The sequence below is a fragment of the Lithobates pipiens genome, unplaced genomic scaffold, assembly GCF_037356315.1.
Source record: "Lithobates pipiens isolate NorthernLeopardFrog02 unplaced genomic scaffold, aLitPip1_a1.2 Scaffold_1, whole genome shotgun sequence".
Taxonomy (NCBI): domain Eukaryota; kingdom Metazoa; phylum Chordata; class Amphibia; order Anura; family Ranidae; genus Lithobates; species Lithobates pipiens.
The window spans coordinates 40840302-40866533 of NW_027507685.1; the positions used below are offsets into that span (position 1 = coordinate 40840302).

General features: G+C 41.4%; 1 protein-coding gene across 5 annotated transcripts in view; it reads left to right on the top strand.

The window, feature by feature from the left end:
- FGF13 (fibroblast growth factor 13) overlaps positions 1 to 26232 on the top strand; it is a 563100-nt gene that overhangs the window by 144174 nt on the left and 392694 nt on the right. Inside the window, exon 3 of one of the 5 annotated variants that reach the window (XM_077490408.1) lies at positions 16338 to 16383. The exons of the other annotated variants lie outside the window; for them this stretch is intronic. Within the exon in view, the coding sequence (XP_077346534.1) occupies positions 16368 to 16383 (16 nt within the window). The 5' untranslated portion in view covers positions 16338 to 16367. The remainder of the gene's footprint in view (positions 1 to 16337; positions 16384 to 26232) is intronic. 5 annotated transcript variants of the gene reach the window in all.

The window sequence follows — 26232 nt, forward strand, 5'->3', positions numbered from 1 at the left end:
CAGGGATCTGCCTATGTAAACAAAGCAGATTTCGTTCTGATAAGTGGGGGGGGGTGGGGGTGGATTCTGTGTTTCTGCAAAGCAGGGACTAGAATCCATTACTTCACCTAGTAAAAGCAACACACATAGTAAACACAAACACTGGCTAGGCACACAGTTAACCCCTTGATCACCCTAGATGTTAACCCCTTCCCAATCAGTGTCATTAGTATAGTGAAAGTGCATATTTTTAGCACTGTATTGGTGTTACTGATTCCTGCAAAGTGTCAGCCTAGATTCACATTGATGCAGGTATGAAATTGTGCGATTTCTGCTAAACTCACATGATTTCAACCTGGCAATGCAGTTTGACTTCGGGGGCGATTTGACAGAGGTCAATGTGGGTTCCTGCACGGATGTCTATTCAAATTGCCTCCTGAAGTCACCAAAAGTAGTACAGGAACTACTTTTGGGAATCAGTATGGCACCATGAAGTAGGCACCACACAGATTCAGACGGTGCCATTGCCGGAAAATAGCCGCTGATTTAGAATGCAATTTGACATGTCAAATTGTATGCCAAATCGTAACAATGTGAACCTAGGCTTAGTGTCAGAATGTCCCCACAATATAGCAGTCCCGCTGGCATTACTAGTATAAAAAAAAAATTCTATAAATATAGAATACATATTGATCTAAATTTATGAAGAAATTAGATTTTTTAGTTTTTTATTGGATTGGTTTTATAACAAAGTAAAAAATATTGCTTTTAAAAAAAAAAAATTACGATATATTTTTGTTTATAGCGCAAAAACAAAAAAAATACAGAGGTTATCAAATACCACCATAAGAAACCTCTATTTGTGGGAAAAAGATTAAATCAGTTTTATTTGGGTACAGTGTTGTATGACCGCACAATTTTCAGTTAAAATAACGCAGTGCCGTATTGCAAAAAATAGCCTGGTCATGAAGGGGGTAACTCTTCTGGAGGTCAAGTGGTTAACCTGGGGAGAGGGTAGTGTAAAGCCGGCCATACATTAATCTTTTTTATTTTTTTCATTAAACCAGTGGGTTGAAGGCAAAAGACCAGATTCTCCCATCCGCACATTTGAGGTGGATGGGGGAAATCATCTCCCTGAGCTATTGTATTCTGACAGCGGCCCCCCCCTCAGTCAGAATAAACTGATAAATACGCTATAGTTAGCAGTACTGATTGTTCAGGAAAAACTTGACAGGCAAGTTGTAAAGAGGTTTATAATTAGATTGACTTCTGTACAACCATCCTGCCCATACATGGATAGAATTTTGACTGGTCCATGCTGAAAAAGCCAATTTTCAATCCATGTTTGGCCGCCCTCAGACGTAAAGCTGAGCTGCAGTTATAACTTTTTAGGAAGTTGCAGACACTTTTTTTTGGGGGGATAAAGGTTTTACATAAATAATTGAAATACTGTATTTATAATAGAAGCTGACCATTGTAAACAGCCTTGTCAGTGTTAAATGGTTTGTCTCAACCCTCTACCTGTCAATTTAGCTGGACAGCTTGGTCTGATAAAGGAAGTTGAAAAGCAATAGACTTGTTGTCCGGCTCACCACATGTAAAAATTGGTAAGCTGCGGTATATTACATCTTTTGTTTTTGGGTTTTATACTGCTTTGAGATTCCCAATGGAACTTTCACAGCAACTTCTATTTGAAGACTTATGCAAAGGCAAACTCAGAATGTGAAAATATAAATAATTACCGCTGTGCTGGCATCAAATATAAATTAATTGATATTCAGCAATTATATACAATCTAAGAAGCTGCTGACACCTTTAATGTGTTCCCACATAAACTATAAGTAATGATCAACAATATAGTGTTGTGCTGCTTGAGGTAAACAAACAGTAGCAACATGAATACATTTGCATTAATAAAACAAATACAGATATACATAGAAAATTGTAACATCTGTGATATTAAAAATCCTTATAGTCCATTCCAAGTAAACTTTTGCCAAGGTTAGTGATGCCACAAATCTGGTACTTCACAGCAAACATATAAATTGTATGCCGCCTCTGTGATACTTATGCTCTCCCCTCAATATTGGGACCTATATGGAGGTAAAGGTCTCATGCACATAACCCCTCTCCCTTGTTGTCCCTTGATCCAATGTTATTATTCACCAATTCAGAAGATATGTATGTTCCCTTTAGTAGACTGAACACTTCTTATAGCAGTTGGAAATAGGTTGTGGCATTTCGGTGCACTTCAATTCACAGGTGCAGGACTATTTTTTCTTGTTCAGTTGTTTTTTTTACATACCCTGATGATTTTGGCCTGATAATATAGTAGTAGCAGTAGTAGTAGTATATTAGGTAAGGTTGAAAAAAGACACAAGTCTATCAAGTCCAACCTATGTGTGTGATTATATGTCAGCATTACATTGTATATCCCTGTATGTTGTGGTCATTCAGGTGCTTATCTAATAGTTTCTTGAAACTATCAATGCTCCTCGCTGAGACCACTGCCTGTGGAAGGGAATTCCACATCCTTGCCGCTCTTACAATAAAGAACCCTGTACGTAGTTTAAGGTTAAACCTCTTTTCTTCTAATTTTAATGAGTGGCCACAAGTCTTGTTAAACTCCCTTTTGCAAAAAAGTTTTATCTCTATTTTGGGGTCACCAGTATGGTTTTTGTATATTGAAATCATATCCCCTCTCAAGCTTCTCTTCTCCAGAGAGAATACGTTTCTGCATAACTAATATCCTCCAAACCCTTTATTAGCTTTTTTGCCCTTCTCTGTACTCGCTCCATTTCCAGCACATCCTTCCTGAGGACTGGTGCCCAGAACTGGACAGCATACTGCAGGTGAGGCCAGACCAGAGTCTTGTAGAGTGGGATAATTATCGTTTTATATCTTGAGTTGATCCCCTTTTTAATGCACGCCAATATTCTGTTTGCTTTGTTAGCAGCAACTTGGCATTCCATCTTCAAGGACCCCCAGGTCCTTTTCCATTCTTGATTTCCCCCAGAGGTTCTGCCCAGTCAGTAGATTCCATTCATATGTTTTCCACCCAAATGCTTTATTTTAAATTTTTCCACATTAAACCTCATTTGCTATGTAGTTGCCCACCCAATTAATTTGTTAAGATCTTCTTGCAAGGTTTCCACATCCTGCGGGGAAGTTATTGCCCTGCTTAGCTTAGTATCGTCCGCAAATACAGAGATTGAACTGTTTATCCCAGTCTCCAGGTCATTTATGAACAAATTAAATAGGATTGGTCCCAGCACAGAACCCTTAGGGACCCCACTACCCACCCTGACCATTCCGAGTACTCCCCATTTATCACCACCCTCTGAACTCGCCCTTGTAGCCAGGTTTCAATCCATGTACTCGGCCTTTGGTCCATGCCAATGGACCTTACTTTGTACAGTAAATGTTTATGAGGTACTGTGTCAAATGCTTTTTCACTTTTACCTACAGGCAAGCCTATATTAAGGCTTACCTGTAGGTGCTGAAATATCTCCTAAACCTCCACTGTTTAGGAGATATTTACAATAAGGCCATGCGCCGACGTCTATGGCTCATGCACATGGGGCAGATCATGCGGTTTCTAAAGGGGGTCATGCCGTGACGTCACGTGACTCCGGACAGTCACAGAGCCAGAGTTTGCGGCCCCGGAAGGAAGAGGGGTGAATATGGATGCTCACTTCTAGTAGGGACATCAGTGACATCGCAGGCTTCGTTTTCAGGTAAGTGACACATAATGGGCTACGATGTGGTACATCGTAGCTCATTATGCTTTACCTTTGCAGGGAAATAAAGGTGTGTTACTTCCTCTTTGTTTCCCTGCAAAGGTAAAGCATAATGCATCTCATAGTAGCCCATTATGTGACACTTACCTGCAGGAGAAGCCCACAATATCCCCGTCTTACTCGCTAGTATTGAGCGCCCATTCTTCATCCCTCTTTCTTCCGGGGCTGCTAACTCCGGCTCTGTGACTGGCCACCATTAACGGCATGACCTGAGCTAGAAAGGGCACAGTGAGCCCTTTCTAACTCCAGCGCATGCGCAGAAGAAATCACCATATGGCGATTTCCAAATATCTCCTAGACCGTGCAGGTCTGGGAGATATTTCAAGCACCTACAGGTAAGCGTTAATCTAGACTTACCTGTAGGTTAAAGTGGTTGTAAAGGATGGGGTATGTAAACTTTTGATCAGTGTCATTTCAATCGTTTCTGTTGTAATTATGATTTAAAAAGGGTAAACAGTTGATTGATAATAAATGGCTTCAGCCAAACCCTAACCATGAGTGAAAAAAAAGTTTTTTGTGTTATCATTCATATTCTCTGAAAAATGGCTAAGAAATCATAAATTCTGACAGGGTATGTAAACTTATGAGCACAACTGTATATACAGTTACATCGAGAAGCATGACTTACAAGAGAGATAATGATTCCAAGTACCAATGGGGCTTGCTATTGAAATATGTATCATTGTCATTATATCAACAAGTCACAGTGGGACATAAGAGTCCAAAAGGTAAGAAATGAAGAAGTTCAAAAAAAGGAAAGCGATAAAAAGGGATAAAAGGAAGTGAAGAAGGAGCAAGGGGTGGATAGGGGAGGAGGGAGAAGGAAGAGGTTTCCTCTAACCCCATGGACCACTTGGGTACATTGATGATTCCGAGACCTAAACCTGGTACAGTACACACTATTAAAACAGTATGACATTAGTACAGCAATCTCTCCCGCTGAGCTGTTGTGTTCTGATAGGGGGACCCCCTCCAGAACACTCCAATCCAGTGATCTCAACCATTGGCTCAGAGCGCTAATTGGAAGCCGGTAGGCTGTTGGTCTGGCTGGCTTACACACGGGCTAAATGTCGGGTGATTTTTATTGAATTGGCCAATGTCAGACTATATTCAGCCCATGTGTACTGGACTTGAAGGCAGCCATGCATGGGTCAAAATTCAGCTGGTTCAGCAGAGACTGGCCGAATTTTGATCCATGTATGGGCAGGGTGGTTGTACAGGCATAGTTGAAGGCTATAGCCAGCAGCGCTGATCAGTGTATTCGGATGGTGGGGAAGTCTTCCAGCTGTCAGAATACAATAGCCCAGTGGTGAGGATTACCTCACCTACCTCAAATGTGTTGATATGAGAATACAAGAATCAGGTCAGTTTTGTTGTCCAACTTGCTGGTTGAAAAAAAATAAAAAAAGTATGTATGAGCAGCTTTAGCGCTCTCTGGTTCATTTGCAGGTCTGTTTCAAAATGATGCAGCACAGCTAAAATTTCACCTAATTTGCAGGTGTCATCCCTAAGCCTCTATGACTTGAAAGTGAAAGGAGAACCAGAACACCAATTAGCTCATCTCTCTGTTATTCCACCCTCTCTTTTTTTTATACGTATGCTTCCTGCACATGATACATCTGATTCCTTGCTTCTCATTTCTTCTGTCTGAGCTCTGCTGTACAGGGACTTTAATAGGCTAATACCAGGTTAAATAAAGATGCTTACATTATATTAAAGCTGGGTTCACACTATTGCAAATTGGATGTGGATTTCCTTGCATCCAATTCGCATAGCATGAGGTTGTGACCGGCTCTCTATGGAGCTGGTTCACATGTCTCCAGAGCGGCTCTGGTGTGAATTGCACAGGAGTCCTGTGCATCTTCTGGTCTATTTCAGGTCCAAATTCAGACAAAAATTCAGATTGAAAACAGACCTGAAATGGTGAACAGGGACGCACCGGACCCTTTCTGTGAGCTGCTCTGTGCGGCAGTGTGAACCCAGCCTAAAACATTTTTAATGATTTATTATTAGTTACAGAGCTACAGTAATTTGTGTCTTCTATGTCTACCTAGAGTTCAGCTTCAATGTCACTTTAATAATTTTTGAGAAGGAATATGATATTTACCTGCCTTTCAGCAATTTATGTTACCGGTTTCCTGGTTTTTGGTCATGTGTTTAACACTGAAAAGAGCAAGAACACCATTTTTGCAGAAATGGGTTTGAAATGCAGCCCCTTATTGCCCCAGACAGGCTGTTAACATGGTTATACATGAGTGAGCATAGTGTCAGTTTATTGGGCTATCCTCAGGTTTCAGGAAAAACCTACGAAGCTTTAATGTGGCCTTAAATGGCTCCTAATGTTTTATCAATTCCATCAGCTTGGCACATGATGAATCACTTATTGTGATTAGTAATTCTGCTGCACATTATCCAAACAGGTTTGCATCCAACTAACAACAAATGTTTTCTTTATTTAGCAAATAAACTGTTTTAGACTTGGCGACTCTGAAAATGTACAAATTCCATTAGGATCTTGTAGGCCAGGGGTGCCCAACCAGTGGCCCGTGGGCCACATGTGGCCCACGGAGCCCTCTGATGTGGCCCGCGACCTCGTGCTCTGAGATAGAATAGAAAGAATACTGTTATTAAAGGTTTTTTACTAATCTGTGTCCACTCTGCATTTGGAGATGCCATCCACCCGCTCCGCTCACTGTGTCCTGTGACCGGTTACCAAGTGGCTAAAGTGGCCCTCGCTCTTCAAAAGGTTGGGCACCCCTGTTGTAGGCGTTAATGGAAATATCCTTTATCAGATATCTTTAATAAATTAATTATTTCATTATATTTGTTTTTGTCATAGAAAACAAATGCGTGTTAAAATGTGCAAGTTATGACTAATTATCATTAGGTGTGAACCACGTTAACAGGCCCTGTCTCTCGGTTGGTTGCTGTAATGGTATCTCAACTTTTTGTATTCACAGTCAGGATTTGGCTTTTTACTTTCAGTGGTGTGTGATCATCCTATTCTACTTTACCTTCATTCTAGGCAGTTACAAGCTGGATTAGCAACTATTCTTTATTAGGACATGAGTGGTGTTGACTGAGCTGGAGCGGTGAATGATTTTACTTTCTCTTTGTAATCGTTAACACTATTTTATCCCTAAAAGACCTTATGTGCTTCATCATAGGTTTGAACATTTGTCTTTGTTCTATGTGTTGAGTACATGAATAAGAGCTGTTATTGTTAGTTTCCAGTATCGGTGTGAAAAGCCACCTCATTGTCCAAGCTCACTCACTTTGGTAAAGCTGCTCACACCTATCAGTGACCCTCAGGTAAGGTGGGGTTTCTAAGCAAAGTCCAACTATACAATTTGGTATATTTGGTAGATTAAAAAGTCAACATGATTTGAACCCCCCCCCCCCCCATCAGGACCTGAGTCTAACATTGCATTAAATATGTCTGAACTCCATTGGAATAACAATAGTAATTGTGACATCTGTGTGGTAGGATCCTAGTAACCAGCAGCTTTGGCAGCATAGAAGAGCTGATGGTGTTTATGATCTTACCACACAGATATCACAACTATTATTGTTTATACAATCAAGTCCAGCCATATGTAAGCTTATATACGTATAAGACCCAAGCCCTGATGAAGAGAGAGTGTTTGAACCCCCTCCCCGCCCACCCCAGTCAAACATTGAATATCTAATAAAATACCATCTTGGACTCTTTGACCTATGTGTGTGGTGCTTTCAGTACTGCTTGTATAGTTGTTCTACTTTGTGTCTCTGTGTGGCGGTGGACATCTTGATAGAGTAAGGACTTTGCTTCCTTGTGCCAAAGTCTCCAGCAAATAGATCCATGAGTAGCATAGCAGTGAAATCCCCAAATCTCACTTTAAATCTGCTAAGACTAAATCTGACTGAAATTCGGCTAGTTCAGCAGGCACCATCCACTTTTCGGTCAGTGTATGGCCATCCTTGCTCAACAGAAGTCGACTTCTGTTGAAGGGGCATGTTTGGAAAATGTTCCTTGAATAATAGCTGCCACCTATCAGCTTCAGAATACAATGCAGCTCAGTGCCGCTGTTAGAATACACTGTCCCGTAGAGTGAGGGTGATGATTTCTCCGTCCACCTCATTTATGTGGATAGAGGAATCCATTTTATCGTTATTTTGTTCAACTTGCCGGCCAAACAAAATAAAAGCTAACTGCATATAGCCACAAGTAGCACAACCCCAGCAATAACTTAGGGGAGCTGTGAGATACTTTAGAACAGTGGTTCTTAACTCTGTTCTCAAGTACCCCCAACAGGCCATGTTTGCAGATTTTCCTTTATCTTGCACAGGTGCTTTAAATCAGAGTCAATGGCTTGGTATTTTGGACAGCTATTTTAAGAGAAATTCCCAAAACATAGTCTGTTGGGGGTAATTGAGGACAGGGTTGAGAACCACTTCTCTAGAACGCTTGACAAGGATATGAAGACAATCTTCCCATTACAGTTACTTCTTAGAACAGTCCCTTATGCTGTAGGACATAAAGTGAACAGCACTGGGACACCATAAGTAATATTCCAGGCCAGACAAGCATAAACATTAGTTCTCTCAGGTCCATACTCACAGTATCCCCGGGACTTGAATGTCTCCCTCCAGACTCAGCAACACCCCCCCCCCTCCCCAAGCAAAACACAACTGGGACCTCAGTAAGACGAACAGAATCTTCTATTTAGCAGAAATCAGGGCCTACATATTTAAGGTGGTGATGTATTTACTGGAAGATGATTAGGTGGATATATCTAAAAAAAAATCTATAAAATATAAAAAATAACAGCTCCTGGGATCTGAAACAGTGGTTCAGGGCCTCGATGAGAGCTCACAAAGGTATACTTAATATCTCGCTAATAGAGGCAGGTATCAAAGTACTGTTTCGTTGGTACTATGTTCCTTCCAGGCTGGCAAGAATTTTTCCGGGTTCCTCACCAGGGTGTTTCAGAGGATGTGAGCTGGGAGGAGATATGTTTCATATCTGGTGGTCCTGTCCACGCATCCGTTCCTTCTGGAGGAAAGTGTTTCGTACAGTTAGTACAATTACGGGGACCGCTGTACTTCCGCACCCCAGTTTAGCCTTACTTAATCTTTCCATCCCGGCGTTGTCCAAACATTTACAGCAATTAGCGTTTTTTGTTTTCCTTGGGGCTAAAATTACGTTAGCTAAGGCCTGGAAGAAACATACAGTTTCGTACAAGATGTTCAGATCCAAGGTAACATGGATTATGGTGCAAGAACAAATAGTGGCCAAGTGGCATGACAAAACGGAAAGATTCCGGTTGATCTGGGAACCTTGGGCGACATTGTGTAATATCTCTCTTATTCCAGGAGTGCAGCCGGGTGCTTTGTCTTCTAGGACAGGTAACATTTGATTAAGCTTTTTACATTGCCTTTCTTTCCCCCCCCCGTTTTTGTTTCCCTTTTTCTCACGTTTTCTCTCTTCTCTTCTTCTCCACCTCCCTTGGTGTTTTGGGATGGGCCCCAATTGGGGTTCTAAGGGAAATGGCAGTGAAGTTGTAGGCCGGTCTTGGCCCGATATATTTTTTTTGGGTATCCCAGGTTTCTGAACTTTGTTGAGATGAGTGGGGGGGTATCCTGGTCTTTGTGGGCGGGCCCAGCCCTTGGATTGCAGCTTGATCCCGTTTGGGGCACCAGGGGGTCTGTGGCTCGTGTGCTTTGATTAGACATAACACCCCACGGGGGCATAATTGCTTAGGATGGGTACAAGATAATACTAATGTTTTTACAATGCACTTCCTGTTGGCTTTATTGTTTGCTTTATTGTTTAATTTGTCAATATTCTGATCTAGTGACATATATGTCTAGCTCTGCTTAGCCTATGTATGAGTGGATTTAGCTTGTATTGTATTGAGGAGTATTTTCTCTATTTTTTTTTGTTGTTCTGTTCAGATGCAAATCTTCAATAAACATTATTAAATTTAAAAAAAAAAAAAAAAAAAAAAAAAAAAAATATATAAAAAATATAAAATCTATAATAAAATAAATGAAATAAAACTAGAGTTTTTCTGAAAGCTGCATTTTAAATTTGATATTTTAAATATGAGTTCAGCATGATTTCCCCTCCACCTCCCAATCACCTTAACCACTTCAGCCCTGGAAGAATTTACCCCCTTACTGACCAGGCAATTTTTTGTGATACAAACCTAAAAAATACAGCGCTGTTCCTATGTAAACTTAATGTGAAGTAATGAAACAAAACAAAAAAAAAATAAAAAATGTGAATTATAAACGCAGCAGCAGCTTTAACCGTGAGATACCCACAATTCAAATAATTATTCCCAAATAAGCTGCGCTATACTGATCCGATAAATGCTATGTGAAGCAAATGAGTGAATAAATAAAGCATGAAATCAAAAAATATTAACAAAGTGCAGACAGGGAAATGCATATACTAATGTTCAAATATTAGTCCATCGTCCCATCAACAAAAAATGTTTTGCTTGTAATCTCCAACGTGTTTTAAACACACCACACCGATATAGGAAAAGTGTCATCAGAGTTTGCAGGAAAAAAGAGGACTTCCACCACCAACACTACTGCCGCTTACCAGCTACACTGATCCCATCTCAGAGACCAGATATCGCCAAATCAAAAACGCTTCCTCTGAGTCATTTTCATGCTTTATTTATTCACTCATTTGCTTCACATAGCATTTATCGGATCAGTATAGCGCAGCTTATTTGGGAATAATTTTTTGTGATACGGCACTGCGTCGCTTTAAATGACAATTGCGTGGTCATGTGACATTGTACCCAAACAAAATTCCACAAATAGCACTTTTTATTGGTGGTATTTGATCACCTCTGCAGTTTTTAGATTTTGCGTTATAAACAAAAGAAAAGTGACAATTTTGAAAAAAAAAACAATATTTTTTACTTTTTGCTATAATAAACACCCCAATTAAAAAACAAAAAAATGTCATTATTTTAGGCCAATATGTATTATTTTACATATTTTTGGTAAAAAAAATCACAATAAGCGATTATAAGCGATTATTGATTGGTTTGCACAAAAGTTCTAGTGTCTACAAAATAGGGGATGAATTTATAACATTTTTATTATTATTATTTTTTTTACTAGTAATGGCGGTGATCAGCGATTGTTATCAGGACTGTGACATTGCGGCCGACAGATCGGACACTTTTTTGGGGCCAGTGACATTTATACAGAGCTAAAAATAGCCACTGATTCTGTATAAATGTCACTGGCAGGGAAGGGGTTGACACCAGGGGGCGGTCAGGTTAGGTGTTCCCTAGGTGTGTTTCTAACTGTGAGTGGATGTAGCTGGCTAGAGGAGGAGCCAGATCGTTGTTCCTACTTAGTAGGAACAGACAATCTGTTTCTCCTCCCCATCAGAACAGGGATTTGTGTATTTATACACACAAATCCTCGTTCTGGTTCTCGTGCCCGCAATTGCGGGTGGCCGGCAGCGGACACATCGGACATTTTTGCCACATTTTTGGGAACATTGCGTCCTCCGGCCTTGCGCATCAGGTCCCCCGCCATGCAGCGGGCGTGCCCCTGCTATGGCTCTTAAAGGAGCCGCCTTTATATATGCACAGCGATTCGTGCATGTGAGACATCCTGCCGTTGTATATATACAGGAGGCGGTCAGGAAGCGGATAATCATTCATCTTTCTGTCATTGCTAATTGAGAATATGCCTTTAGTATTCGGAGTATTACCAGCATTCAACAATGTAAATATGAGCAACATATTGTCAACTAAAAGACATTATTTGTAATATTTCCTAATTATTCTTACACCGAGGGACTGCAGGTTATGGGCAGTTTACATCTCAATTTTCATTCTGCACAGGTTACCTGCAACATACCCATACTTTAAGAGAGCTGAAGTCATTGGAAACAAATTGTTCATAAATTATATAGTTGTGTATGAGCAATGTTTAGCAATTTTTGAGTTAGGGCAATTTACTAGGTTGCCAGGTTTTGTTAGCGTCACTCCTTTGCTTTGTGGGATGTGATTCAGTTTGCATGAAAAGATTTTATAGAAATAATTGCTAGAAATGTCTCAGTTGGAAGTAACAATTGTCTGGCTTGTCATTTTTTTTTTTTTTACCTATGCTAAATGGTTGTACATAGTTTGAAGCATGACTGAAGCCATTTCTGTTTTGTCTAAAGCAAACATTCAGGTCTGTGTGTTTTTTTTTTTTAAGTTTTTAAAACTTCAAAAACTCAATATTAATGGCCAAATTCATTGCCAATGCCTCCAATCACCTGCTGTGCATGCGGGGATTTGAATCTTTGCTCAGTATCAGATGTAACTCATATAAAAATTCTCAGCTCTCATGATGTTATGGGACTTTTCCAAAATCTGTCCTTCAGCCTGATGCACCAGAGGACACGTGCATTGGAAAGTACATATTATCTATTCTTACACTGCAATAAAAGTGAGCAAGACCATCATTTGATCATGTGTAGTAGTTTCAGTTGGTTCTAATTTAACCGCTTCAGCCCCAGAAGATTTTACCCCCTTCCTGACCAGAGCACATTTTGCTATTTGGCACTGCGCCGCTTTAACTGACAATTGCGCGGTCATGCGACGTAGCTCCTAAACAAAATTGACGTCCCTTTTTTCCCACAAATAGAGATTTCTTTTGGTGGTATTTGATCACACCTGCGGTTTTTATTTTTTGCGCTATAAATAAAAAAAGAGCCACAATTTTGAAAACATTTTTTACATTTTGCTGTAATAAATATCCCCCAAAAATATATAAAAAAGCATTTTTTTTCCTCAATTTAGGCCGATACGTATTCTGCTACATATTTTTCGTAAAAAAAAATTGCAGTAAGCATTTATTGATAGGTTTGCGCAAAAGTTATAACGTTTACAAAATAGGGGATAGTTTTATCGTATTTTTATTAATATTTTTTTTATACTAGCAATGACGGCGAACAGCAATTTCTATCATGACTGCGACATTATGGCGGACACATCGGACATTTTTGACATATTTTTGGGACCATTGACATTCATGCAGCAATCAGTGCTATACAAATGCACTGATTCCTCTGTAAATGACACTGGCAGTGAAGGGGTTAACCACTAGGGGGCGGGGTAAGGGTTAAGTGTGTCCTGGGGAATGTTTGTAACTGGGGGGGCATGGCTATGTGTGACACATCACTGATCTCTGCTCCCGATCACAGGGAGCAGAGATCACTGACACTGTCACTAGGCAGAACGGGGAGATGCTTGTTTACATTAGCATCTCCCCGTTCTTCCTCCCCGTGAGACGGTCATGGGTATCCCTGCAGCTATCAAGTCCATGGGACCCACGACCTGACTCACGGAGGTCCCGGCCGGCGCGCACGTTATGGCATGGTGGCAAATTTAAAGGGGCGTACAGGTACACCCATTTGCCCAGCCGTGCCATTCTGCCGACATACATCGGCATGCGCCGGTCGGGAACCGGTTAAAGCTGTATCTTGATTTATTTTTCTTTTTTTTAAATTGGGGTCTTTAAACCAATAATAGCTCTGTGTATATGGTGGCATTGAGGACCTTCCTGCTTTCTGTCAAAAGGGCTTGAAGGTCTGCTGTGTAAGTGGAAACAACCGATTGGCAGCTTTGCCTAAACACAGATCCTCCCCACTAATAGGGACCAATGCCAATGATCACCATTCAGTTCCTTTTTAATTTACTTTATGTATCCAACTTCAGGCTTACATTGGAGCATCAGTCCACTTTAGGCACTGCTAAGACTAGTGCGATTTCACCTGGATCTGCAATGTATGACAATGGAAATCACATTATTTTCTGTGGTCTCTGTTTATATCAATGCAACATGGTGCAGTGCAATTTTTTCAAAGTGGTTTTTGTTCCATAGAAATGTATGGAAAAGCTTCATTTGAGCGTCTTTAAACATTTTGTCTCACATTTTTTGAGAGTTTTTCTAATACAATAATTACATGAAAATAAATAATAATAAATAAATAAAAATAAATAAAACATTAAAAACAAAAAATAAAAACCCTAACCCCAACCCTTAACCCTAATATTAAACCCTAATCCCTAACACTAATATTAACCCCTGAATCCTAAACCCAAACCCTAATATTAACCCTTGACCTCCTAAGAAAACAAATTAATAAACAATAACTGAATAAATAATAAATAAATTAACTCCTAAACCTAACCTTTCGACCATAATGCCTCACAAAAAAAGTAAAAAAAAAGAATAAATAAATAATAATAAAAGCAGATGAAAAACATAGCAACCAATGAAACAGATGATTTTTTTTTCTCTATTGGCTAATTAAAAAATAAGAAAGCTCAAAAACCTTTTAACAACGTTGTACACAAACGCTCAAAAAGGAGCAAAGAAGCATTAGAAAAAAAAACCCCAAAAGATGCGACTCTCAGGTGAGAATGCAGCCTAAGAAATGCACTCATTTGTTTTAAAAAAAAAAAAACAGAAAAGAGAGGGGGGGGGGGGGGAGTATAGTTGAGTTATTGTCTATGACAAGAATTCTAGTTTCATCTTTTATTCTCTTGGAAAATGAAACAGAATCTAGTCACTATGAGCAATATCTCCACTTTTTCTTCACCGTCATAATGAATACTGAATAGGTGCTGGCCCAGTTTGCAGCTGGGATAGGAATAGGAATACATAGGAAAAGGGAAAAAGTTTTGGTCTGCCGCGCATTTTAAGCACCTTTGCTTTAAATCTACAAATAAATCATATATTTAAAATGTGAATAAGCAAAAGGGGCCAGTAGAATACGGCTGACGCATTGCACACTAATACAGTACTTACTCATAGCTGACTAAAGTCATTGTCAACTATTAGCGCAAAACGCGTTTGTGTATTCTACTAGCCCTTCTACTTTAACCACCCTTTGCATATGTGATTTTATCATGGATTTACAATAAAAGAACTTTAGATGTGCGGCTGACCAGAACTTTTTCTCGTTTCCTAGGCTCATTGTTGTCCATAATGCAAACTGGAGCTTTAGTGAAAACTTCACTACTTAAGCCCTGTAATTTATTTTTCATGAAATGATTTCTTACTGCCTCCCTGTAATATACTCCATCTGCTCCCAAAAAACTCCTTGTATGACTCACTGTGTGGAATGAGTAGTGCTTGTAATGCCATGTACACACGATCAGACTATCCGGCGGACAATCCGCCCGTGTGTGTGCTCCGGCTGACTTTTTTCCCCCAAAAACTTAGAAAGTAGTTTTGACTCAAAAATTGTCGGGCAGACAATCCGGCCGTCTGTGTGCTAGTCCCCGACAACCAACGGCCAGGGTTGTCGGGAAGAGGCCCTTGTCCTCATCAACATGGGGACAAGGTGCTTTGGGGTGAGGGGGCCGCAGGGCCCCCTTCCCCAAAGCACCCCCCATGTTGAGGGCACGCGGCCTGGTACGGCTCAGGAGGAGGGGGCGCTCGCTCGCTCCAGCCCTCTTTCCTGACCGGCCGGGCTGCGTGCTCGGATAAGGGTCTTATATGGACCTGGGGGGGGGGCCAAAGCCATTTTTTCAGCGTAGGGCTTCCCCTTTAAGTCCATACCAGGTGACGGGGCCAGCGACGTGTCAATCTTTGACATTGACCTCCTGCGCTAGTCCCGGCTACCTGGAACCGCGTTCAAAATGACCGGACTTTCCTTCATGTGTGGGCAAGTCAGTTCATTTCAAAAGTACGGCGGACTCCCTCAAAAGTCCAGTTGTGTGTGGGCAGGTCCCCTCATTTGGAAAGTCCGACAGACCTCCGCTTCAAAATCCGGTGGTTTGTCCAGCGGGCTAAGTCCGCCGGACAGTCTGATAGTGTGTACGCGGCATTAGGGTAATTTTACACTGCTCTATAGCAAAATCACTGTAACAAGCGCATATGTGTTTTTAGCCCATTTTGCTGTGTTTCAGATGCCTTTACTGTGCGTTTTGGGTTGCCTGAAAAATGGACACCTGACTCAAAAATGCACCACAAATGCAATTCCACAAATTTCAATGAGAAGCTGCATTTTTGGCGTGGTTTTCCAAACAGCACCAAAGATGCAGCATGCGCTGTTGTGAAAAGTCCCATAGGATTTAAAAGTAAACATATGTCTTTTGTTTTTCTTGCAAGGAAAAAATGCAGGAAAAATGTTTCAGTGTGAAAGAGCCCTTAGTTGTGGCCATGTACACTGCTCTATTCTCACTACTAATCCCATTGTCCCTAATACATCTCTAGAACCAGTGGGAGAGGGTGGCTACGTTCCTACATACTTTGGGATCATGGAGAATGAACACCCACTAACAAGAAGTCACATCAGCAGTAGAAAAAGGAATATGGAGAAGGTGGCGAGCAATAAAGATTTTTATTTTTTAGAGTTAGGAATACATATTTGAATATAATTTTCTCCTTTTAAACTAGTTTTGTGTCACTTAAAGATATATATAGGTTTTGGCTGGTTATCCATTTTAACAAAAAAATACACATACTGTACTTAACTACATTTTCTAGTAATTATAACACTGGTAACTTTTTTTTTTTTTTTTTTTGCTGTACTAGCATTCTTTTTTAGGTTTCCGGATATAATGAATGTCATTCTGCATTAGTGAGTATGCTATCTACTCCTTCCCATTAAAACAATGAATCAAAGCCCAATTCCAGATTACAGCATGTTCCATCCTAATTCATCTCTCCATTCTCTTTGATTACTATCTTTTCCCACCACAGCTGTCAGATGCTGTCTTACACCACACCCGTATATAGACATGAGATTTGCCTTGCTTTTCAGTCATGATGCCACGAGAATTTCCTTTTAATGTTGAGCCTGGTATGCATGGGGGGTAATAATGTTGCAACTACAGTTTAATGTATGGCTTAGAGCAGGAGGTCAAGAGAATGTTTTTCTATGGATTATCGCCCAGAGGGATCAGTGCTTGTTAAAGCTGTAGGAAGAACATTTAGAGAATAAGTTACTACATCCAAAACACAGAGCTTAAAGTGAAAGAACCACATCGTTATTCTCCAAATGTAATCCGTACACATCTACTACTTAATGGGCATTACTTACTCTGTTTTTCTGCCTCCTTGTAAAATCCTCCATGAGCTCCCCAAACCTCACCTTTTCCTCCACACTTCTGTTTGTTTGGAACAAACAGAATATAAGCCCTTGTACACACGGTCGGACATTCCGACAACCAAATCCGTCGGATTTTGTCCGACGGATTTTGTCGGAAACTGTTGCATACACACGGTTGGACAAAGTTGTCGGAAAATCCGATCGTTCAGAACGTGATGATGTTATTTAGTTACGACGGGACTACATTCAGGCTAGTAGCCAATAGCTTTGATGTAGGAATTTGATCTGAGCATGCGTGGCACTTTGTCCGATCGAAATTCTCTACACATGATCGGAGTATGTCCGATCGGAGCACTTTGTCGGAAAATTTTTATGGGCAAGTTGGAAAACTTGGTCCGTCGGATATTCCGACGTAAACAGTCCGATGGAGACCACACACAGTCGGAATATCCGACAAAACGGTCCGATCGGACACATTCCGTTGGAATCTCCGACCGTGTGTACAAGGGCTAATACCTAGTCAATTTTGGGAATGAGCAAGAGAGGATGGTTATGAATTTCTACATACAGTGGGACATGGAGAATTAATGTAGGCATCCTTTAACCATAGGTTTACACAACCTATTACATTAGGGTTTGGACCTCAAAGCTCAAGCACACATATGTGTATATATATATTGCAGTAGTGCAGTAGAGCAGTGGACAATGTCATTAGGGCAGAGGCTGGTGTCAGTAGAGCAGTGGATAATTATAATAACTTTTTTTTACTATTTTATTGTTTTTTACAATTTTATTTTTATTGTTTTTTTACAATTTTTTAAGGAGCCCCATTGGGGCTAAACAGACCCCTGATGATTCCCCAGTCGCCTGGCACACCTTGTCCACATGTATATGTCTCTAACAAAACATTGGGTCACACCAACAAAAAATAAATAAAAAAATGATGACTTGGAGGAGGCTGTAAGCATTAAAAAGGACTTTTCTGGGTTAAGAGTACATACTTAAAGCAGTACTTCACACATAACAAATACATTTCTACATTAATATTTATGCGATCAAAATGAATGTGTGATGTAAATTGCCTCCAGCATTGTTATTGTTTATTCTTGCTGGAGGCTGTGATTTTAAGTCCAGTACCCCTGAAAATAATAAAAAAAATGTCACCTATTTTTTATCCTTTGTTGCATCTCAGTCCTACAGATCACATGCACTTTGCTACTTCATGGCTATACAGTTCCAGTGCCAGCAATAGGCAGTTCAGGCAGCTGCCTAGGGCGCAAAGATGGTGGGTGGGGGCAGCAAAATTTGGATTCCCAGCCACTCGTGGGGATTCAGATATTTAAAAACCTGTCCCTCCAGCAAGCAAACTAAAACTTCCACAATGTGCCCCATAGAAGAAAGGGCACAGCATGGAAGCTTTAGTTTGCCTGGTGTTTAGTAGGCAGGCTGCTGTCAGCTTAAAAGAGGCAGAGATTAGAAGGCAGATGGGGTGATAAGTGTGTACCACTGTCAGAGCGGATCCAATGAGGCAGAGGAAGGCAGAGCGGCGGGCAGATTCACATGTGTGCAAGGAGGAGGCAGGGGACCCGCTGTCAGCTAGGAGGTGTGCACTGGCTGTGCACACTGAAGTCATGCCGGAGGAGGAGGAGGAGTGAAGGAGGCACCCTGCTCTTTGCTGCTGCTGCTGCCACTGCCGCTGCTACCAATGATTAGCGTGAGATCTTGTCATGCCTGTCCCAATGACAGCTAACCCAACCTGATTGCTGCAGATTCCTTCACTGACATCATCTGGAGGAGGGGCCACAGGACTAGGAGGAACTGCGGTACTGATGAGATCTGAGGGGTTGGTAAACCCAAGCTGTGTGTGATGGTGGAGGGAGGAGGGTATCTGGTATGTGTGTTAGGGGAGCTGTGATCAGAGTTAAAAGATCTGAGGGTTGTGGGCATGAGGAGGAGGGGTTATCAAGCTGGGGGGTATCTGGGGGTGTTGTATAATCAGGGTGGGGGAATCTGGGGAGGTGTGTTATGGGAGGGAAAGGTATGTGTGTGTGGGGGGGCAGACTGGGGTATCTGGGGGAGTAGTGATTAGGGTGAGAGGGTATCTAGGGGTGTAATCAAGATAGGGGTATCTGGGCAGGTGTGATCAGGGTGGGGCAATATCTAGGGGTGTGGGGGGTAATTGAGGGTGTAATCAGGGTAGGGGTATCTAAGAAGGTGTGATCAGGGAGAGGGGTATCTATGGGTGTAATCAGAGTGGGGGTATCTGGGGGTGTAATCAGGGTAGAGGTATCTGGGGAGGTGTAATGAGGGTGTAATCAGGGTAGGGGTAGTGAAAAGATCCGAGTGGTGTGATCAGACTGGGAGTATGGAGAGGTGGGGGTGATCAAGCTGGGGGGGGGGGGGTATCTGGGGGTGTTGTGCAATCAGGGTGGGGGAATCTGGGGAGGTGTGTTATGGGAGAGAAAGGTGCATGTGTGGGGATGATCAGACTAGGGGTATCTGGGGGAGTGGTGATTAGGCTGAGGGGGTATCTAGGGGTGTAATCAGGGTAGGGGTATCTGGGCAGGTGTGATCAGGGTGGGGGATTATCTAGGAGTGTGATCAGAGTGGGGGGTATCTGGGAGTGTTACCAGAGTAGGGGTATCTGGGGAGGTTTGATCAAGGTAGGGGGGTTATCTAGGGGTGTGATCAGAGTGGGGGTATTTGGGGGTGCAATGAAGGTAGGGGTATCTGGAGAGGTTTGATCAGAGTGGGTGTATCTGGGGGTGTAATCAGGATACTTTTAGTGGCCATACCTGCCAGCTGCCTGTGGCTAGTGAAAGGAAAAAGGAATGCATATACCCATCCCCCTCATTACACACTGCCATTTAGTGGAAATTTAGCACAGCTCCATTTTCAATGGTGTGTGACATCCTTCATGTTGCGCTCCATCCCAATGTGAAGGAGGTACCAGCTCAATTTTAGATAGGTAGTAGCAAGAGGACGGTGAGGATGGGTTGGGTGGCAAAATGCATCTTCGCCTATGTGGACAAAAATTCTTGCACTGGCCCTGTAGCTATATGCATGTACCCAAGCGATGGCTGCATGGCATTTCTCAGGGTGGGTTCTCTAATGGTAACTGCAGTGGACCATGCATCTGAATGACCACCTGTAGTGTCCATCAGAAGGAGGCTTCCGGAGCAAAATTGCTTCTGAAACAAAAGTGGTAGATGTGCCAGAGATCTGTTACCCTATACTAGGAAGAGTCAGAACAATGACTTTCATGGCAGGATACGGTATTATTTTAATGAACATATTGAAAATTCATTTTGAAATTATGTTATTGTATTATAGCATAAATTTGATTTCAGTGATTGAGTTTACATGCTTTGATATGATTTAAAGTGGCTTTAGATCATTTGAAAAAAAATTCTTGTCATAGTTATATGCTCCAAGCAGTCATATGACCACAAAGCTCCCGAGTGTGTCTGTTGGAGCAGAGCCGACAACAGCGACGAATCTCTGGAGCTGTGACATCATCCCACTGGTGTCCACAGCTCTAAGATGTTGTTTGGCCCGAAAGCGCCCACCAGCCGTTCCAACCAGCATACCTTGCTGGAGCTTTGTGGTCATGTGACTGTTAGAAAAAAGACAATAATATGTATTTACGTTCGTATTTATTAACAAGTGAAGGCAGGAAGTAGAAGAGCAGTAGGCAGTAGGTACAGTATTGCCTTTCCTTCTATTTCAGACTTACAGTGCTGCTTTTGTTGAGTAGAACATGGCAATTGTCTACAGAGCACAAAGCAGAACAATGATGTAAAAGTGAAGCTATATTGTAAGCATAGCATTGATTTTATGCCTACTGGAACAGAGCTATGAGCTCTTAACCATGTCTTATCACACTGTAGTTTTTCTTATGCTCAATGAAAGCCATCATATATCAGATTTGTTCACAACTGATGACTTCTATGATCAGGCCTAAGTTTTTTAATATATTACATTAGAAAAAGCAACAGTTCAAACTAGATGCTATTGATTATGGCACATATACTTATATAGGCCTATTTACTAATAAAGTTGACAATCTTCACACAATACACTGGGGGTTATTTACGAAAGGCAAATCCACTTTGCACTACAAGTACACTGAAAGTGCAGTCACTGTAGATCTGAGGGGAAGATCTGAAATGAGTGGAAGCTCTGCTGATTTTATCATCCAATCATGTTCAAGCTAAAATGCTGTTTTTTATTTTCCTTGCATGTCCCCCTCAGATCTACAGTGACTGAACTTCCAAGTGCAAAGTGGATTTTCCTTTCGTAAATACCCCCTCATAGTGTCAGCTAAATATGGGTCACAGGAGAGCTAAAGTAATGCCCCGTACACATGACCAGACTTTTCAACATCAAAAGTCTAACGGAATGATTCCGGCAGACTATTCGAACGTGTGTGGGCTGCAGCGGACTTTTGATTTGCAAAAGTCTGACAGACTTTAGAAATGGAACATGTTTCAAATTTTTCCGACAGAACTCTGCCGGACCCAGAAATCCGCTCGTGTGTGTGCTAGTCTGACGGACTAAAACCGACGCTAGGGCAGCTATTGGCTACTGGCTATGAACTTCCTTATTCTAGTCCAGTCGTACGTCATCACGTTCGAATCCGTCGGACTTTGGTGTGATTGTGTGTGGCCAAGTCCGTTCATTCGGAAAGTCCGTCAGAACTCCGTCGAAAGTCTGCCGGACTTAAGTCCTGTCGTGTGTACGCGGCATAAGTACGCTCTTGTGACCCGGAAGAGAAGTAATGCCAAAAAAGATTTGGCCAAAATTCTCTTTTAACAAACTGATAAATCAAGGATGAACATCAGCACCCAGGCCAACTTTTCTCAAACTTTTGACCCCACAAGGGAAGTATTTTGTAGTAGAATCCAGTAAAACAGCCAGCAACTCCAGATCCGTTTAAAAGGTTTATTGGTTACATATGAAAAGAGTATACAAAGGGACTTATACTGTATATTTTTTAATATGTAACCAATAAATCTTTCAAACGGATCTGGAGTTGCCTGCTCTTTTACTGAATTCTATTGCTCACATGTTGTCTGGAGGACATTGAAGCCAGAACACCCATCTGTGGACTCTATCTAAGAACTGAAGGAGGTTCCCCTGTTCTGAGTGCTGCAGTTGTTGTTTGTCTGTTGTGGAAATATTTTGTAGGTCTCAGGGAACACCCGCTAAAATTGATTGTATCTACAGCTCAGGGCATATTATCATGAGCACAATGCTTTAGATATAATAATAAATAACAAAATAAGATGTATGGCTTACCTAGCACATTGACAACCAGATCAGATTTTTCTTGTTTACACCCCATTCTGTACCCTGCATATTTTCAGTAGTAATCTTAAAATTAAATAATGATACCAATGGCCAGAAAAATGCAGATAGTGAAAAGTGTAGTGCCCCTTTATATTAATGGCCAGTGAAAAAGTGTACCTTACATTTGTGATCAGTGGAAATGTGCCCACTGTAACTCCTGCGATCCAGAGGTAGTGCCCCCTCTCTGCTGCATAGCCATAGGCATGTCAGGGCTTTACCTGGAGTCCCACAGTTGCACAACATGATGCCTCATTTTTCACACTGGATCTGTTAATTTAACACAACATTGAACACAAGTCTGTGTTCAAGCGAAGAGTTTCTATGCTTCACTAAGCTTCTGCAGTTTCTGTATGCCATAGCTTCAGCCTTTATCCCTTCCACTTTCTGCATCCACCATATAGCCTTTGTGGCCCTGCAGTCAAGTCTATTCTATGCCCACAACTAAAGCTCTGATGCACCCGCAGTCAAGTCTCTACTGCATCTGCAGACAAGTCTCCACTGAATCCTTGGCTAATACTCCACCCACAACCTCCACTGCATTCAAAGTCTGAACTTTACCAGTTTTAGCTGCATCTAGAGCCTGAAGCTTTGCAGTCACTGTTCCATTCACAGTCTGAACCTTTACAATATATGTCCATTGCATCCACAGCACCAAGCCTCCTCAGCCACCTATGCACTTGCAGCCTCAAGCCTCTGCAGAACCTACTCTGTGCCTGCAGCCGCAAGCCTCGGCTGCACCTCCTGTACACTTATAGCCTCAAGCCTCTGCTGTGCCATTTCTGCACCTGCAGGCTCAAGCCACCTCTTCACCACCTCTACCCCTGCAGCCTTAAGCCTCTACTGCCCCTCCTTTGCATCTGCAGGCTCAAGCCTCCACTACACTTCCTCTGCATCCACAGCTTCAAGCCTTCAAAGCCTTTCTGCACCAGCTACCTTTTAGTTTGCAATTTCAGATAAAGCAGCTTCACAGGGGAATGCGGTTACCATCTTGCCCCATGACACACACTTAGCTTGTTGGTCAATGGAACGTGCCCCGTTAGATAGGTGGTCAGTAAAAAAGTTCCCCCTTACACTGGCGGTCAGTGAAAATGTTCCCCCTTACATTGGTTGTCAGTGGAAAGTCCCCCTTTAGATTGCTGGTCAGTGGAAAAGCACCCCTTTGCACCGGTATATTTGTGGAAAGTGCCTCCTTACAATGTTGGTCAGTGTAAAAGTGCAATTTCAGAATGGTGGTCAGTGTATTGATTGATGGTCAATAAAAGTGGTGCCTTCAGGTAGGGAATCAATCTGTTCACTGCTGATCAGGCTGAACTTCATATATATCTTAGTTTGCTCATTCAGCAGCAGAGAAATGTCTCCTGGCTGACTAAATCGCAGGACATAGCTCACCGCCCACTGAACTGTCACTGACTCACCAAAATATTATGTTCAGTAGATATGTTATGCCATTAATGTAGCCATTCAAGGAAACAATTCTGGGGAAAGAATCAAGATTTCCAGTATGAAATAAGGTTGGCATCTCTAATAAAAATAATCTAATCAGACAATTCTTATGAAGATAGAGGGGAACATTTTAAAGGGTATTTCAGCTTAAATTAATATCTGACTATTGCTCCTTACCCACAGGGAAGCAGTATAAAGGTGTCTCTCCTCCTCCACCCTGTTTTTATGCATCAGTGGAACTTTTTTGTTTCGCTGTTTACACGTGCCCAGTTGTCTGAAATCTACCTTTCCAGATGTAAAAAATAACGTTTTTTTTTTTTTTTTTTTAACACGTTAGCATAGATTGAGCAGTATCCTATAGTAGCCGGTTCAGTTTTTACTGTTATATGAGCCAGGGAAGATAATCAGGTGCTAATGAAAATCTCCAGTTTTGCTCCACATTAACAGCGTAGTTTTATATGAATAAAGAGGAATATTTCTGGGGTCATCTGCAGGGGAAGAAGATGTAAAAGTAGGCTGCTAATCTCTAATAGAACACAAAGGATTACATCGTTTCACATTTTTATAGTAGGTAAGGTTGAATAAAAACAATAATCCTCCAGTTCAACCTGTGAAGGTGTATGTGTGTCAATGTCGGTAATCATTTCCCATATCCCTTTATGTTGTGTTCACTCAGATGCACTCAGATGCACGTCCAAGAGTCTTTTAAAAATATCAATACTCCAATTGTGGAAAAGAGTTCCACATCCTTAACGCCCTGAACAGTGAAAAACTCCCTATGCATCTTAAGGTTTAACCGCTTCTCCTCCAATCTCATTGTGTGGCCCTGTGTCCTCTGACACTCCCTGAGACTTAAAATTTTTCTTCCTACGCTGGGATCATCATTGAGATATTTGTATACTGCTATCATACCTCCTCTCCAGGGAGAATACATTTGGTGCTTGTAATTGTTCCTCGTAATTGAGGTCCTCCAGTCCGCTTATTAATTTAGTTGCCCTTCTCTGGACTTTCCCCAGCTCTAGCACATCCTTCTTGAGGACTGGTGACCAGAACTGGACGGAATACTCTAGATAAGTGACAGGTTTATAATTTTATCTCTGGAGTAAATTCTCTTTTTTATACAAGCTAATAGTCTGCTGGCTTTGCTTGCTGCAACTTGAAGTTGCCTGCTATTGCTCAGTCTGTCTTCTATCAGGACCCCTAGATCTTTCTCTATCCTTGATTCCCCCACAGGTTTTCTTCCTAATGAGAAGTTTGCATTTATATTTTTAGACCCCACGTGCATTACTTTACATTTTTTTCAACACTAAACCTAATCTGCCATGTAGTTGCCCACTCCAACTCCACTCCAGGTCTTCCTGTAAAACTTCTATATCCTGATGTGAAGTTTTTGCCCTACTTATTTTTGTGTCATCCCCAAAAACTGAGATTGAGCTGAAATGTAGCTGTTTATACCAACCTCTATATTGTTTATGAGTAAATGAAATGGAATTGGTCCCAAGACAGAGCCTTGGGGTACCCCACTTATCACTCCAGACCAGTCGGAGTACATGTTAATTATCACCACCTTTTGGACATGCTCCTGTGACCAGTTTTCTATCACTGAAAAAACTCTATAGTCCACGCCTACAGACCTCAGTTTGTAGATTAAGCGTTTATGGGGTACTGTATTGAATGCTTTTGCAAAATTCAGCTACACCACATCCACAGTCTTTTCCCTATATGGATGACAGCTCACTTCCTTATAGAATGTTAACAGAGTGGCCTGGTAGAGACGGCCCTTCGTAAACCCATGCTGATTACTGCTAATGATACTGTTTTTGGATATAGTCCCTTATCATCCCCTCCAATAGTTTACATACTATTGATGTTAGGCTGACTGGCCTGTAGTTTCCAGGTATATGTCTCTACCCTTTTTTGAATATTGGTACCACATGGTCTTTCCTCCAATCAGCTGGTACCATTCCTGTCAATATGTTGTTCATAAAGATTACTGCAGAACCATTATTTCTGAATCTAACACTTTTAGCTGGACAGTGTATGTGCAGTTAAAGAGGCCATGTTGCCAGACCAGTTACTGTATTTCAACAAAACCATTCCAATGAGACTATATGTGCATTTAACATATTTTATGCATATTTATTTACTTGTAATAGCTTTACTTGTGAAGACATCCTAAAGTCCCGAAACTTCTGCTGGGCATTTCCATCTTGGGTGGGATGTCAGCAGCCCGAGCAGAGCTTTAACTCAAGTGACACTCTGTAGCAGGGGTGTCAAACTCAATTTTATCACAGGTCACATTATGATTGCCCTCAAAGGAGCGGGTTGTATGTGTAAGGGGGGTGTTTGTTTAAAGTTTTTATTAATACTTGATATGGCAGAGATTCATCAGTATGAGTTTAATACCACTTTAAGAAATTACAAATTCATTTTTCTAGCAAGGCCAGGGGCACTAAGCCTGTGAAAAAAATTATTTATGGAAAGCCTCAGAAACTATTTAAAATACTTAATTTTTCTGTTATTTGCCTTTATTATTTAAAGTTGGTGACAGGGTCCTTAACAGGCAAATATCCAAAATCATGC